This window comes from Ascaphus truei, chromosome 2 (genome assembly GCF_040206685.1).
Source record: "Ascaphus truei isolate aAscTru1 chromosome 2, aAscTru1.hap1, whole genome shotgun sequence".
NCBI classification, from domain to species: Eukaryota; Metazoa; Chordata; class Amphibia; order Anura; family Ascaphidae; genus Ascaphus; species Ascaphus truei.
In genome coordinates this window covers 162,446,663-162,463,196 of record NC_134484.1, presented here as the reverse complement: position 1 = coordinate 162,463,196, position 16,534 = coordinate 162,446,663, and the positions used below count along the sequence as shown (strand labels likewise).

The following is a 16,534-nucleotide window of genomic DNA, read 5'->3' as shown; positions in this document are numbered from 1 at the left end:
TATATATAGATATATATAATACTATATATATATATATATATATATATATATCAGCAGTCACAGTACACTAAAATATTGTAAATGGTATTATTGATAAATCATCATTTCAATCCTTCCTAGAACCTTTCTCGAGATGTAGAAGGACCAGAACGGTGATGATATATTAATAAAACTATATTGCATTATTTTAGTGTCCTGCAAGTGCATGTGCAAACTTTGTTGCCACCAAATTAATTCAATGCACTCAAGCAAGTTTATTGGAAATTACGTGAGTGGCGCTATGCTTGGACAATATGTATATTCTTAGTGTTTAGTGTGTGTGTATATATATATATATATATATATATATATATATATATATATATATATGTGTGTGTGTGTGTGTGTGTGTGCGCGCGTGTATACATAAATACATACATGTGCACACACATACACACTAAGAAATTCAAGGGCGGGAATGCTTGTAAAAATTTCTAAATCAACTATAACAATAGCCTACATAGCAATGATAGATGTGTGGAGCAATCAAAACAATCTACATTAATAAAAGCCCATAAGTGGCAGATTGGCTGTGGGCAGGCTAAGATAACCAGACTGCAGACATTATAAGCTTGTTCTTTCAGCTTACATACAGGGAGTAAGCAATCATATGTTCCCAGATTGTACCATATGAGATCAGCAATACACTCATGTACAGTACATACTGTATCATCTTCAGCTTTTGTCGATTCACTGCTAGATGAAGACCTCCCCAATGATCTACCAGGTTTTTCTTCTTTCTTCTCCACATTGCTTCAACACATTTTCTGATTTCACTGTATGTGTGTGTATATGAATGTATGTACAGGCATACCCCGCATTAGCGTACGCAGTGGGACCGGAGCATGTATGTAAAGCAAAAAATGTACTTAAAGTGAAGCACTACCTTTTTTCCGCTTATTGATGCATGTACTATACTGCAATCATCATATACGTGCATAACTGATGTAAATAATGCATTTGTAACAGGCTCTAAAGTCTCCCCGCTTGCGCACAGCTACGGTACAGGTAGGGAGCCGGTATTGCTGTTCAGGACGTGCTCGCAGGCGCATGCGTGAGCTGCCGTTTGCATATTGGGCGTTATGTCCTTACTCGCGAGTGTACTTAAAGTGAGTATCCTTAAACCGGGGTATGCCTGTATATATACACACACATAGAGATCTTGGTTTTATGAGGTGTTGGGTGAAGGAAGACTTCTCACTTACCTTCTTAACTAAAGGATGGGAGATGTGGGCCATATTTCCGAAGAAATGGTTTTCCATAAGACGCCTTATAGGCCATTCACTTCAATGGGCAGTAAGGTGTCTTTTCCGGCACTGAAAGGCGTCTTTGGGAATAGCACCTTTCAACTACATCTGGACCATGATGTCATATACTATTCTTACTCTTTGTCTAAATTTGTGAGCAGGGTTTGATAACTGTAACTGTGCAGCTGTATTTTTCCCCTGCTGTAGGCATGGGTCCCTAACTAGTCCTCTGACTAAACCATATGTAATGAATATGTCATGATATTTATTTTTTGTTTAGATGTAGGATCTTGAAACCTAAAATGTAAATGCCTTTTTAACATAATAAAAAAAATAATAATAATCATAGCAGAGAAGCTTGAATTTAGCACTTTACTGATATTTTAAAATGTGATGAGTGGGACAGGATTACCAATAGGCTAATTAAAATGTGATGAACCAAACTTTTGATATGAGAGGCAAGGATTTCCAGCTGACACTTGGAATTATATCAGTTTTATCACACATGAAAAGGCGAAATCATTCACAGCCAAAATTAGTCTGCAAAGCGTTTCTGAAAAATAGTACGAAACATGTACCTGCTGATTTTAACTCACTGCAGTACAAATGTTACATTCAGTATAGATGATATTTCAGCATGACCATTTAATATATTAAAAAAAAACAGTTTAATCGTTAACTTAATGGGAAAAAATAATAATAATAATAATAATAATACTGTTTTAAAACACGATTACACAAAACTGTGTGCCATGCATTGAGGCGCATCCCCCCTTCCAGCTGAGATAGACATAGAATGCCCGTCATTAATTGTTAAGGCAGCAATAATTCTGTACATGCCGTTGTTTGAAACTATTGTGACTTGTTTGTAACATGTTAATGGATATAGCCTGAATGAAATATGTCAGGATACAGATCATGAATAGATGATTTTGAATAGAATTATCTTGGTTGATTGCATAAGCAATACCTCTTATTGCTGGAATAATACCTCAAAGGCACAATAATGACGACATGACAATATATGTAAATCAAGGACTGCATGTGGGTTTATTTCACACTTGAGAAAACAGTGGATTTAATTGTGTGAACCGAAATGTACTGTACAATATTAATGATAGAACATCAAAATGTATCATTCATAGTGCATTGCTTTATTTGTATTTATTTAATTTTTTTGTCAGATAGTTTCTTTTGTACGTGCATCTGAAAAGATGCAGGCGCCAGTAAAATTTCTCTGTTTTAAGTCAATCTGCAGGAACTTAAGTTTATTTTTAAAAAAAAATCGTGGTTTTACATTTTATATACACAGGAATTGAATATAAAATGACAATATAAAAATCTCAAAGTGAAAGCATACAGCCGGAAGGTATAAAGGAAGCGGAACTGTTTCAAATGGTAAGATATGTAACATGTACTCTTAAGTTAATGTCTATTATTTACAAGGGCATAATCCAATATCTGCCCAGAACGTCTTGTTATTCTATCCCCACTGCTGCCACAAGGGCCTGCAATGAATACATATAGTTAACCTGCTGGTAGCAAAGGGGTTATAAATGCAGCACACTGTAGGAAGAGAAGCTTGTACCATAGCTTCCTGCCTACAAACTGTAGTATTTACTTCACAGAAAAAGAGATTTTGTACACATTTGAATAACAGGTTTGCATACGTTTTTTGTGCCCGAACGAGCAGTTTTAGTATTAGACGTTTAGGACATGATGTTACCTTTGTTTGCTGGGGGGGTTTTCTTTTGCATTTTATAATATTTTTACATGTGTGGCATCCTAACCCTAGGAGTACTAGATAGCTTTCCTTCTTCATTCCAGAGCTGCATGCAGACTTTCGCATTTTAGTTCTGAATAAAAAAGCTTGCTAATATATACGTCGTTTTTAAATGTTCTGTGTTGCATACAGACTTGACTTGAATTAAATACCTTTTTGCCTTGTGTGAAAAGGCACAGAAATGCTACGGCAGTCCTCAAAGGGTTAACTTGACACCACAAGATTCTCTGACCTTTATTGTCATGGCAACATTGTAATTTTAGGATGTTCTTTTTTTTTGTCATTGTTCTTTGTGTTTCTTTGTGGCTAAATTAATGTCTCTCAATAGTGTCTCCCACTACATTCTACAAAAGATAGCTTAACATCAAGAACAGATGTTAAAAATTAAAGGTCAGACATTGACTCACAAAAAAAAAAAAAAACATGCACAGATCAGACAAAGAGCATATAAATATAACTATAAAATATGTGTAAGAAAAAAAAAAAAAGAAGAAAATTCCAGATAGGCAGTTCAGCAACAGAAAATATGACTGATTTCAGAGGCTCAGGTCGGGCCTAGTGCAGTATTATGAATAATTTTAGTGCAATGTTCTTGTGGTCAGTTGCATACCTGGCTGCATAACTGGACGTTACTGTTTTGCTAATTCAGTTACATATATCACATGGTCCTCTGGAGACTTTCCGTGTGTTTTACTAAGGTGCAGTTTAACTGCGTGTTTGCTTGCAAAAGTTCGGTTGCAGAGCTTACACTGGAATGTGGAGCCTGAGTCCTCCTCAGTAAGTCCAATTGAGCTTAAAGTCTTATTGGTGATGACTTTTGAAACATTCTGCTGTTCTTGAATCTGATTAAGTGAAAGCTTTGAAAGGTCCTTTAAACTAAAGCCTAGATGTGTCTCTAAATGACTTATATATGCTGAAGCAGTCCGGAATTGAGAGGCACAATCATTACAAAAAAAAACAGGATGTCCTGTATCCAAATTCTTTAAAAACTTAGTCCCCCCTGTCCTCCTTAACTGATATTTCACATTGGCCAGCCAGTGGCTAATCGTAGTCATTGAAAGACCAGTAAATTTAGAGATGTGTACCCGTTCTTGTGGACCCAAGTCTGACATAATGTATTTGCCTTCAGCTGTCTCCCTTAAGCTGGAAGCAAACTGTGCCTGAAGTATAAGGAGATGTTGAGGGTTCCAGTTGGACTGCCGGCCTTTTCTCTTGTGTACAGGTGATAGTTCATCCAAAGCTTCTTCAAAGCTGCTGCCATCCGCATCAGACTTTTCTGATACAGTGGATGGTGTTGAGGACTTGGGGGTTAAGCGTCCTGTGAGGTTCTTCACCATGTCAGAAATATCCATCAGTGCACTTTCCCTTAGAGGCGACGAGACAGAGTCTGTCATGCTTGTAACAAGAGGCTTGTTTTTGGATTTTGTTAAATCAATAGGCTGGTCACTATTTTCATAATAGTACCGGTCAATAGAATCTACTTGCTTGACTGGTGTTGTGGGGTAAATAGGTTTGTCTAACATGCTATTACTAATTTTGTACAACATAGCCAAAGGATCCAAAGAAGGGCTTATTGGTTTCGACACTTTACCTAAATGAGTATTCATTATAGACTGTAATGCACTTAATGGATTAATAAATGGCGGCTCAGATGAATGATCCGTGATGATCCCTAAATTGTTACAGCCATTGGTAACTTTTGTTTTTAGAGGTTCTGTTCCATTCTGTGCATGGGGTTCCATCTGGGCTTCCTTCTTTGTTTTCTGAATTTCTACTTCACCATTTTTCTTTAGAGTTTTGCTGTTTACATCCTCTGATTTAATGATGTCTTTATTTTCTTTTGCCGCTGGAGATAATGGCTTAATGGGAGTTGCCTTCTCTTTCTCTAAAGGTTTTTCTTCTTTTTTTATATTGATTTTACCTGTCACCTTTTCTACTAGCTCTTCCATTGCTGAGACATTGCTTTTATGAGGTGGAGGTGTTAGGTTTCCAGGAGAATGGATCAGTGCATTATGATCAGATGACAGTGGCTTTACACTGCTGGCATAAGATGGCTGCATCTGAACACTCTGCACTGCTGGGTGCAATGTTTTTATAGATCCTGGCAATTGATAAGCAGCATGGATGCTGGGATATCCACCCCATGATGGTGCTCCATTCTGAGCCTTGCTGATTGCAGAGGACACTGTGTTTTCCAGTGATTTTAAAATATCCACCCCACCTTTAGGACTGTCATCTAAATCCTCTTCTCTGAGGTACTGATACAAAGTTGCAGGGTCCATTTTTTCTGAGGAGTCCTCACTTTCTTCTTTGATCTTCTTTTCTGGCTCAGGGTGGTTTACTTTCTCCTTTACAGGATCTCTTTTCTCCTCAGAATGTATGGATCCCGTCGGTGAATCTGGTTGCTTCTTTATATAGGATGTTGACAGCCTTGCATGAGTAGTTGGGGGCAAAGGTATGGACTGAATCTTTTCTTCCACTATTGCATCCAAAACTAGCTGTTTTCCTTTTTTGGAAGCAGAGTTTGTCACTTTTAAAAAATGACCAGTGACCATCATGTGAGCAGTAAGTTGTTGCAATGTGTCATGAGAACTTCCACACTCCATGCACTTTAAAATTTGAGCCTTTCGCGCCTCAAATTGCCATGTATAGCTAGCACCATTTTGATAGCCATATCGATTGTTAGGAGTCACATAAGGGTTTCCTGCTTTTGGATCCTTTGTGATATCACTTGCTGAGGCCCCTGGAGAGATCCCTGCTTGCTCAGGTGAATCCGGTGAAGCTATGTCCTGAAGTGCTCGTTTTTTTGTAGAAGGGACCAGCTTTGTGATGGCTGGCACTGGCTCTTTTAGAGGCACTTTTTGGTAATGCTTCGTTTTTATCATGTGGACGCTCAGATCCTGCAAAGATTCAAATGAATGTCCACAATACATACACTTTAACACTTTCTGTGCATCCTCTTTACCTTCCATTTCCATAAGTGATCTTTTTCTGGGCTTAGACCAGCGCCTTGTTCTTTCAGACTCTCTTTCCCTATTGTCGTCACGATAATGTCCAGTTTCATTCATGTGCACAGTTAGCTGCACCAAAGTATCATACGCTGCACTGCAGTCTTTGCATCGAAACTTACTGGCACCAGTAAAGACGGACCCATACAGTTTATTGTTTTGCCGGTAAAGCTGCACGGTGCTGAATAGGCTAGGCTCTGGGAGAAGTCCATATGATGTTTGCTGCAATGTTTTTGCTAAAGCAGCCTGATGCCAGTCATATCCTGTCCCATTATTACTACTGGTACTGTGACTTGTAGTGACACTAATACTAGTACTTGTATTGGTACTACAGCTACTTGTGATGGTAGTAGATGTGACGGAGTTGGTTTTTGCATCAGTGTTCTCGTTTTGGCTGCATTTATTGGTGCTTGTGGTTGGACTAGATTTTTTCAAATCTAAAGCTAGGGTAGACCAGCAGGATTCGGAAAGCAAATTTGCGTACACCGCTTTAATTTGTGCCAAACTGTCCTGAGGGTAAGACATGTTGTCAGTGCTCTGGCCATCCTCCCTCTCTTGGCCATCTTTAGAGGACGTACTTTTGAAATCAGCTAGATGATCACTTGTCTCACTAAACGGTGATCCATAGCCTGCATCCTGGTTAGTTACGCTGCTGACCGGAGAATTCTGGTAGCTCTGAGTGTCTTTGATTTCTGGTTCCTCGCCGTATAAATATTCACTGTCCTGAACATCCAGAGAAAGACCGTCATCTTCCACATTGTCTTCATCTACTTCGGCAGCCTTTAATTCCTCTTCAGGAACGTATGCTGAAACACATAAGAGAAAAGAGAGTCAGAAAAATATGAGACCATCGTTCTTTAATTCGTTAATAACACTCATAGGGCTCTATTCAATATACTCCGAAGAGACAGCTTCCAATGTTTTTTTCTTTCAAAAATGCAATATTAGGCCAAAACCCCCTTTGCCATATTCAATAAAGGGTAAAAAGGCAACTAAAGTTATTACCTTGTCTACAGCTAAGACATACAAGAGGTATCCTTTCCCACCTAACCCCCCTTATATGCCTCAGTGCTTAGTAAGAGATTGCATGGTTATTCTTTACTAGACTCAATTGCAATAGTTACGATGAGCTCGGGTACTAGGATTTTTAACCCTTTAAATTTCATAACAGACATGAAGGCATCATCTATGGTTACTAAGGGGTTAACAATTCAAGGCTTTCATTATCGATTATGCCAGATATATATTACAATTTACTATACACCTGACATCTTTGGTAGTAAAGATAGAAATAAGCTAAATTGAACTAAAATGTGAGCTCAATGACTGGTTATGCTAATGTCTTGGCTGCATTTTACCAAAAAATGTTTCTGATATAATTTTTTTATTGTATTAGGTGAAAACTGTTTTGTTTTTGTTGCAGAGGAACAGGTTAGGACATTTTGTGCTAACCCGAAACGACATTTTCGGAGTTTACTGTGCAGGGTCATTAATATAAGTAGAAAAACAAAATTGCTGACAAACTGTTGATATATTGAATCATTGGTATGAAAGAAATGCAGTATGCATCATGACTAGAGGAGATGTGCAAATGTCTTCAAATGTGCATCGCAGAATGTTATGCCAAAAAATAAAAAATAAAGGAAATTGTAACGTGGTTCGCGCACTGAAGTGATTAACACATATCTCATTAGGACAATACAGGCACTCAAATACAGTGAATGACTGGGTTTTATTTATGAATAGTTTTCTGGTTTTGGGAACATATTGAAGAGACTTTATTAAGGGACATGTAGGTACTGTATGTACAGTATGTATGTCTCTATTTTGTATAGCACCATCCACGTATATAGCGCTTCTCAGCAGTAATAGAGATAGAATGGGAATAAGCGCTTCAAACAATGTTAAACATTAGGGAGTCACTGGCCCAAAGATCTTACAATCTATTGCCCTTTTACACTAAAATAACAAAGGTAAGGCATTTTGATCACGTGTCTCAAAGTGACAATATATTGAGGTAATTTTATATTTTGTGTGTCCATGTACCCAATGTAGAGATTGATAGAGAAGAAAAAGAGATTGTTAGAAGATATTAGTAATGAGTCACCTGACACACAAATTACAATGGGTTATACCAGGGGCGTGAAAACTTTCTATGCTGCCCCCCCCCCCCCCACCTGCTCTGTCGGCCCCCCCCCCTCCTTACCTCGAGAGGCGTCAAATGACACAGCGGGTCGTGTGATGTCACGTGACCCGCAGCGTCATTTGACGTCACGTTACCGTGGCAACTGTGATGTCACATGACCCCGCGGCCATGCGTCCTGAAGCCGGCTGAACCTCGGCGAGTAGAGGTTGCAGAGGCCAAGCGCGGTCCCCCGGCATTTAATTTAAATGCCTTGGGGATGAGCGTGGGACCTCTGCAACAGCCAGAGCCCCTCCCCCCCAGACAAATCTCCTGCCCCTCCTGAGGGGCGCGCCCCACAGTTTGCGCACCGCTGGGTGCTGTATTAACATTGTGCACGTGGGTGTCACATTCGTCCCTATTCTTGGTCATAAAATCATCTGCCAAAAATCAAATGTACCTCAAATGCAAGACATTCAATGCACAAGTTTTTACATTTTCCACAAAAGCAAGTAGCGCTGTTTTTTAATCCGTGTATACACGTGCTTCTCTGCACCACGACCCTCAGCCTCTTAAATACGTAGGCCCCTCAAGCACGCCAGCAGATAATGTAACAAAAAGTTGCAAACACAATTAACGATAGGAAGTAGGTGGTAAACATTAGGTACACGTGTGCATTCCAAGTTAAGTTAAAATAAATAGAAAATGTTTCTATTGTACTGCCACCTGGAAAAACGACGTAGTCTTACCAATTTATGTGTTCATTTACAGTCAGACCACTAATAGCCGTTAAATGTGATATTCATGAACAGGTGGTCATGGTATCAAAATACACGACTACACCACTGGCTCAGTTCCCAAAAATGACGTGCATGCACGTACCTGATAAATGGATGTAAATAAAGGCTCCACTGAGGAAGATGCACTTCTATTAATCAAGCTTCACAAACGAGAAGGCTTCATATTTACTTTTTCTAATTAATTGAAGAAAGATATGCTTGGAATACAACAAAGTAAAAGCCTACAACATCAAATGCTGTTCACTACCCAGTTCTAAAAAAAAAAATCTAAATACATGTGGTGGTCTGTGAATGTTGCTTTATTCTTCTGGCAGACTGACCTTTATATCAAATCATCCTATTATAAGTACAGTACACATAAAATGGCATAAAACCAATTTTGGAAGCATTGTATGTACCAACGCCTTTTTTTAGCAGAAGATAACAGAAGAGGCTTTAGCAATTATAACATAATGTTCCATTCACTATTTATGCCTTTTATACAGAATAATATAAGAGGCGGACAGATATCATATACCTTTGCTATGTCAGCAATATCTGGGCAGCGTAGGACCAAAAGTGAGCTAACGGTCAAATAAATAAGTATGTAGCATGGTTTATCCCCTAGTTTTGGACACTGCAGTAAGCTCCACTAATGAATTAAAAATGTTTTCTATGAAAAGCAGTATCATGGAATGTATGGAACATTGTACTGCAATATGTCATTTTCACATTTTTTATATTTTCCTAATTCAATTTATAGCGGTACATTCAATGCTCCATTGCAATTTCATACTGTGCTGTGCGGGTATACCGAAATACAAGTAATATTTGTGTTACTTATACAACAGAAACCAAAACCAGAGTGCATTTTAGAGCAACAGTTCGGGCATAATTTGCCACTAAACCATTATTCACCTCTTTTACTCTGCCTACGGCTCCTTCTACTTTCCTGCCACATTGTTTATACAGTATACATTGTTTTTTTTTTACTTACTGGTCCCAATTCTGGAACTCACTTGATATCAATATTTACATGTCTAACTCTCCACTCAACTTCACAAGGAAACATAGGATAAGTACTGTACCACAAACAAATTGAGCCTAAAGCTATTAGAGATGTGCACTTGACCCATAGCTTTGGCTATAAAAGTTTTTTTTGTTTTGCTTTGGTTTTGTCAAAACTTGTCAAAATGTTCTACTTTTGTATTATGGGAAAAATGTGAATTTGATGAAGAAAATCACATCATCGTGTAATCTGGAGCTGTTTGTGTATGCGTGCGTGCGAGCGTACGTATGTATGTATGTACGTGTGTGTGTGTGTGTGCTAGGGGGGAGAATGTTAAAAAGGTTGGAGGAGATTTTAAACTAGGATGGAGGGGGGAGGGGAATGAAAAAGATAACAAACTAAATAGAATAGAGGAGGATACAAGGTGTTATGGAGGTAGAATGGTGGCAAGTGCGAGTTTGACAAGCAGTGTGACATCCATAGTAAATACAGATAATACTGGAAAACTTCTAAAGGTTAAACCAAGTGGGCACAGAAAAGAAGGAGCAGATAAGATAATAGTACAGGCTGAAAAAAACTTAAATGCATGATTGCTAATTAATGCAAGAAGCCTGACAGATAAAATGGGGGAGCTTGAATTAATAGCTGCAAGGGAGCAGCATGATATCATAGGCATTACTGAAACATGGTGGGAAGAAACTCATGACTGGGCAGTTAATTTAGAGGGTTATTCCATTTTTCGGAAGGATCGAGCAAATGGAAGAGGTAGACTATGCTTATATGTAAAACTGGATCTAAAACCTGTTACAAGGGAAGATGTTTGTGAAGGGAATGATGAAAATGTAGAGACTTTGTGGATAGTAGGGGTATGTTATAAACCACCAATAACTGTGAGATTGAGGAAGCTAAAATACTTTTGCAAATGGAGAAGGCATCAAAACTAGGTCATGTTTGCATAATGGGTGTTTTTCATTACCCAGACATAGACTGGGGCAATGAGATTAGCATTACAACAAAAGGAAACAGGTTTTGGGGGGTGCTTAAAGACAATTACATGCCCCAAATTATTTAGGAACTAACCAGGAGAGGGGCAATACTGGATTTGGTAATATCAAACAATGTAGAACTAATAGCAAATATTCAAGTCCTGGAACATTTGTTAAAAAATTTACAGGGATATACCAAATAAGTAAACATGAGAAGGATGTTGATCCAGGGAGTAATCTGATTGCTAATTCTTAGAGTCAGGAAGGAATTTATTTTCCCCTTTCTGAGATATCATAGGATGATATGTCACTGGGGTTTTTTGTTTGCCTTCCTCTGGGTCAATTAGTAAGTATAGAAATAGGATAAAACATCTGTTGTCTAAATTTAGCACAGGTTGAACTTGATGGACACACACACACACACACACACACACACACACTCACACACTGGCGAGAAAAAGTTTGTGAACCCTAAGATAACCCCATTGATAATTACACAATTCCATAGTTTTTCTATAACTTTCTTGAATTAAAACAAGTCTTTTATTAAATATCCAATAGGGTTTATATTAACCAAATCCATGTCTTTTGAAACAAAAAGATGTGTGAATTAGACTAAAAGTGAGTAATAAAGAGTAAAGCTATGTGCAAAAGTAAGTGAACCCCTGGTTTTATCAGCTAAATTAAAGGGAATAAATAGAATCAGATGTGTAAATAATTAGGTAGATCTTGATGTATGAATTTGGGAGGCCCCACCCTATATAAAGATCAGAAACTTTCTGGGTTTGGTATTCACCGTATAGGTGTGGAAACATGTCATGTCACAATCAAAATAAATCTCTGAGGAGCTCAGGAAAGCAGTTATTGATGCCCATCAGTATAGAAAGGGTTACAAAACCATTTCTAATGATTTGGGGCTCCACCAATCTACTGTCAGTCTACCAATGGAGAAAGTTCAAGACCACAGTCACTCTACCAAGGAGTGGTAGTCCTACCAAAATCTCTCCAAGAACAAACAGGCAAATCATCCAAGAAGTCACAAAGAACCCCAGAGTAATATCCAAGGATCTGCAGGCCACTCTCGCCTTGGCGAATGTGAGTGTTTATGACTCCACTATCAGGAAAAGACTGAACAAGAATGGTGTTCTTGGAAGGGTAGCCAGGAGGGAACCACTGTTCTTTAAGAAGAACATTGCTGCCCATCTGAAGTTCGCCAAAGAGCACATAGATGATCCACAAGACTTCTGAAACAATGTTCTCTGCACAGATGAGTCAAAGGTAGAACTTTTTGGCCTCAATGAGAAACGTTATGTTTGGCGAAAACTAAACACTGTGTTTGAACAGAAGAACCTCATCCTAAGTACCAAGCACAGTTGAGGGAGTGTGATGGTTTTAGGGCTGCTTTGCTGCCTCAGGACCTGGATGGCTTATCATCATTGGTATAACTATGAATTCTGTATTATATCAGAATACTCTAGAGGAGAATGTAAGGCCATTTATCCATGAGCTAAAGCTGAAGCGAAAGTGGGTCATGCAGCAAGACAATGATCCTAAACATATAAGCAGATCTACAAAAGAATGGCTGCAGAAGAAGAAATTCGGCATTATAGAATGGCCTAATCAAAGTACGGACCTAAACCCCATCAAAATGTTGTGGCAGGACCTGAACAAAGCTGTCCATGCATGGAAGCCCTCAAATGTCACGGAGTTGAAGCAGTTCTGTAAGAAGGTATGGGCTCAAATTCGTCAAAACCGATGTGAGAGACTGGCCAGCAATGATAGGAAACGCTTAGTTGAAGTCATTGCTTCTCAAGGGGGTGCCACCAGGTACTGGATCTAAAGGTTCACATACGTTTTCACACATAGATATTAAATGTTGAATCATTTGTGGAAAAATAAATGTTGGAAAAGTATCATGTTTTTGTGTCATTTGTTTGATCAGGTTATCTTTATCTATTAGGACTTAGATTAAGATCAAATAATATTTTAGGTGTGAAATATGGAAAATATGTGAAAATCCTAAAGGGGTTCACAAACTTTTTCTCGCCACTGTAATCTGGTAGAGTATTACATGTAAAAAAACATGAAAGACAGATATAAAAGTGAAAAGGCAGAAATATAGTGGAACCTAAAATCAAACATATTTCTTTGTTTTCCAGTACAACAAAGTGTACAGTGATTCTTTTAAGTGATACTGTAAATTGCCAATGCGGTATGCCTTCTGGATGCCTTTTTCACTCTGATGAAACAGATGTGCAGTCTTTTCTGGACAACTGTAAATGTTATGCAGAATAATTTAAGCAGACAATGCAAAATATGAATATTTGTGGTGCAGAGACAGCTTTGAGGTGCATTTTTTTCACATGATATATAGATAAAAGACACAAGTAAGAACACCATTGAGAAATAAACAGCAGAAAAGGTGAATTTCAAACCAACAGAGTTGCGATCTTAGTTGTTTGAACAACTGCTTCATAACTTCTTAAGTGTTTTTGCAATTATATTAAATACTTATATCGTGTGGATCAGGGTTGTTATTTTAGCTTAGAGGGTAAGTACGTGAATTTGAAGAGAGACTGGTACACATTTTATTGGTGGGAAATTATTCAACATTCAGCCATTGTGTAAAAAACAACACAACCCTTCTATAAACCTTGTGACTGGAAGAAGAGGCAGATAATGTAAGATTTAGATGATTGAGGGGAACGGACGAGGAGAATGTAGTGTGAGAGAAGAGGGAGTCAGGAATGTAGGTAGTCACAGTGGGAGGGGAAGAGTCACAGAGTGAGATCAAAGGGTGGAATAAGAGAGAATGAGAGTTACCGGAAAAGAAACCAAAAATAGTAGTCATAGTAAAGTTCAAGTTGGGGGCAAAGTAGTGGAAAATGGAAATAGTGGAATAAAAAGTGAATATTAAAAAAAAAAAAGAAGGAAGATAGCGAGCGTACAAGAAGAAAATCACATGAAAGCAGACACTAGATCAGTGTCAAATTGTAATTTTATGGTGCATTGATTACGATTTATACATTTCATGTCACCATGCAGCTTAATAATTTACTCAAAGGCCTAGAAGCACCAAGCTCGATAAATATTGTATGGTTATTTTTTTCCCTGACAGTTAGTGCTAGTGATTTGTAAAAAAGAGGCGTTTCCCTGTACAAAAAGAAGCACACCTGGGATACCTTGGATAATGCTAATTTAGGTACTGTATGCAAAGTATATGTAAATGACTTAAATTTGCATATTTCCCAGGTATCTCAGGGGTGCTTGTTTTTGTGCACAGTTTTCTCTACACGTGTTGTTTGAGGGTGGATTTTGGGGGCTATACAGTATACAGCATTTGAGACTTTAATAAAATTGTTTCTATCCTCTTTATTTTAGGCTGGGAAAATAGACTCCCATATTTCTGAAAAAATGATCTGTAAAAATATGTTTTGTTTTAATACAAATGTTTTTGTTCAACATTTACAGAGATTTAAGCTTAATTAAAAGTAACACCCGATTTTACACTGGTCAATTTTTAAAGGTTTCGGATGTAATTTCTGGTTCCCACAATTTAGATTAGTGCTAAAGCTGAACACCCGGAAATTTGCAAATGCATTTCCCCTGTTAGCCATCAAAGCCAGGAGATTCAATACACAACATACAGATAAAATGTATCTAGTTAAAGCTGATCTATTTTTAGACTAGGGATGCAGAACTTTAATATTAAAAAGTAGTAGCAGTAAATTTATATTTTGGTTATACAAGTGATGAGGTTAAAAAAAAGTAAGTATTTACAGGGCATACAAACTCACTTAACATTTTCTTAAGGAACTAATTTTTAATTATTTGAAGTAATTCGATTATTTTAATTTGTATTTATTGTCATTGTGCAACTGCGTACATAAATAAGTAGAGACAAAATATGGCTTTTCTAAAGGTAGCACCATGGTAAATGTATAAAGCAACCAAGGGACACAAAAAGTGAATCCATGCTCACATTATGATATAATCTGATACTCAAAATACAAAGACAACCGACCACAGCTTACATACAGATGTAGTAAAGGTTATTCCTCCCTCCGTCACCTAATGATGGGATAGTCTGTGATATTCTGCACCGTTATTACAGCTATTGAATCCTACGAAAATTCTGAGATTCTGCGTAACAATGCGATAAATTGCGTTATCAGCAGGAACAATTAGGTCTGCTATGTCTGCAATACAGGCACAGTCTTTACATGCCTTTGACCTTGCAACCTAATAGGGGGGTTGCTGCAATTCCCATACACTTCTCATGACACATAACGGTTCTGCCTCAGTTTTGCTGACCGATTATGGATTTAACAGTGGAGGTGTATTTTCATAAGCATTTAAGCCCACAAGTACTTCACCACCACATCACTCCACTGATAGCGCCTGCAGCAATGAAAGGGTTAACTCCAGTTCACTGCCAGTCAAACACTTTCTCCTATTACTAATTCCAGGCAAACACTTATCTGAGAATTCTTCTTCTTCTTCTTCTTCTTCTTCACCTTCGGACTATACGGCTTAAAAGGTCTGGATGCGAGTTTAAGGACCCCCTGGAAACAATAGTTTTTTGGGGGGCAACTAGATTGTTACCTTTGCATGCAGCAAGTGAAACATTCATGCAAATCTCTTCCTTTCCTGATTATTTACAGTGGAGCTGAAAAATCATAGGAAGAAATAAAGGGAAAAACAAAGAGGCAAAAAAGGGAGAAGAAAGAAAATCAGCTTGTCGGAAATGTTATTTCTCCAATATGTCTGATGAAAGAGAAGTCATTTAAGAAGCTGGTACTCAAAGATGGTTGTCACTTCAGATAGGGGCTGGCATGGCTCACCAAGACATGTGACACTTTGGTGGAAGAAAGGTTTGCTGCATTATTGAGAACAGCAGAGATCAGGCAGACAAAGACTGGAGGGCCAAGGTGCCTTAGGCTTCAAGAGAATGAACTCAGCAGGCAAATGAATTTCATCCTCCATTTTTTTAAATATATTATTAGCTGGAACTTGCATTCTTTTTTTACGCATGAAAACAAAATATTCCACATTTGAGCCAGACTCTATGATGATATAAACCACAACAATATGCAGTGTAATATTTTATCCTACTCTGGCTATATATTCTCTTATGTTCTGTAGAGTTGGAACACAGAAGGACACCACTTAGACCAGTGCCCTATATTAAATAATGGTAGTTACTTTCCCCAGAGACGTTTTTATTGTTGAGTATTTGATTAAAAAGACAAGTCATTGTGTTAAAGGTGCACAGGAGGGATTAATATATAGTTAGTTTCCCTCATGGTTTTCTTACACAAACTAGCAAAAGGGAATCTCTTTGATACAGTTAGATTTTTACAACTGCTTCTTCAAGACAGTCAACAAGAGTTAAAGCAGCAATCCCGTCTAATCCGTTTATTGTATTTTTACTCCCCCTCCCCATTTGTTTTTTTACAGAATGGGAACCAGGGGTTTCCTGACATACTTAACGGTGACGTAACCATGTTTATAGCTCCCGTCAGTGGAATCAAAATGGGCCTCAAATTTCAAGCAACATC

General features: G+C 38.0%; 1 protein-coding gene across 1 annotated transcript in view; it reads right to left on the bottom strand.

Moving 5' to 3' along the window:
• Positions 1–1,691: 1,691 nt before the first annotated feature.
• Positions 1,692–16,534, bottom strand: part of TSHZ1 (teashirt zinc finger homeobox 1) — a 93,718-nt gene continuing 78,875 nt past the window's right edge. The window contains exon 3 of the mRNA XM_075585491.1: positions 1,692–6,883. Within this exon, the coding sequence (XP_075441606.1) occupies positions 3,699–6,883 (3,185 nt within the window). The 3' untranslated portion in view covers positions 1,692–3,698. The remainder of the gene's footprint in view (positions 6,884–16,534) is intronic.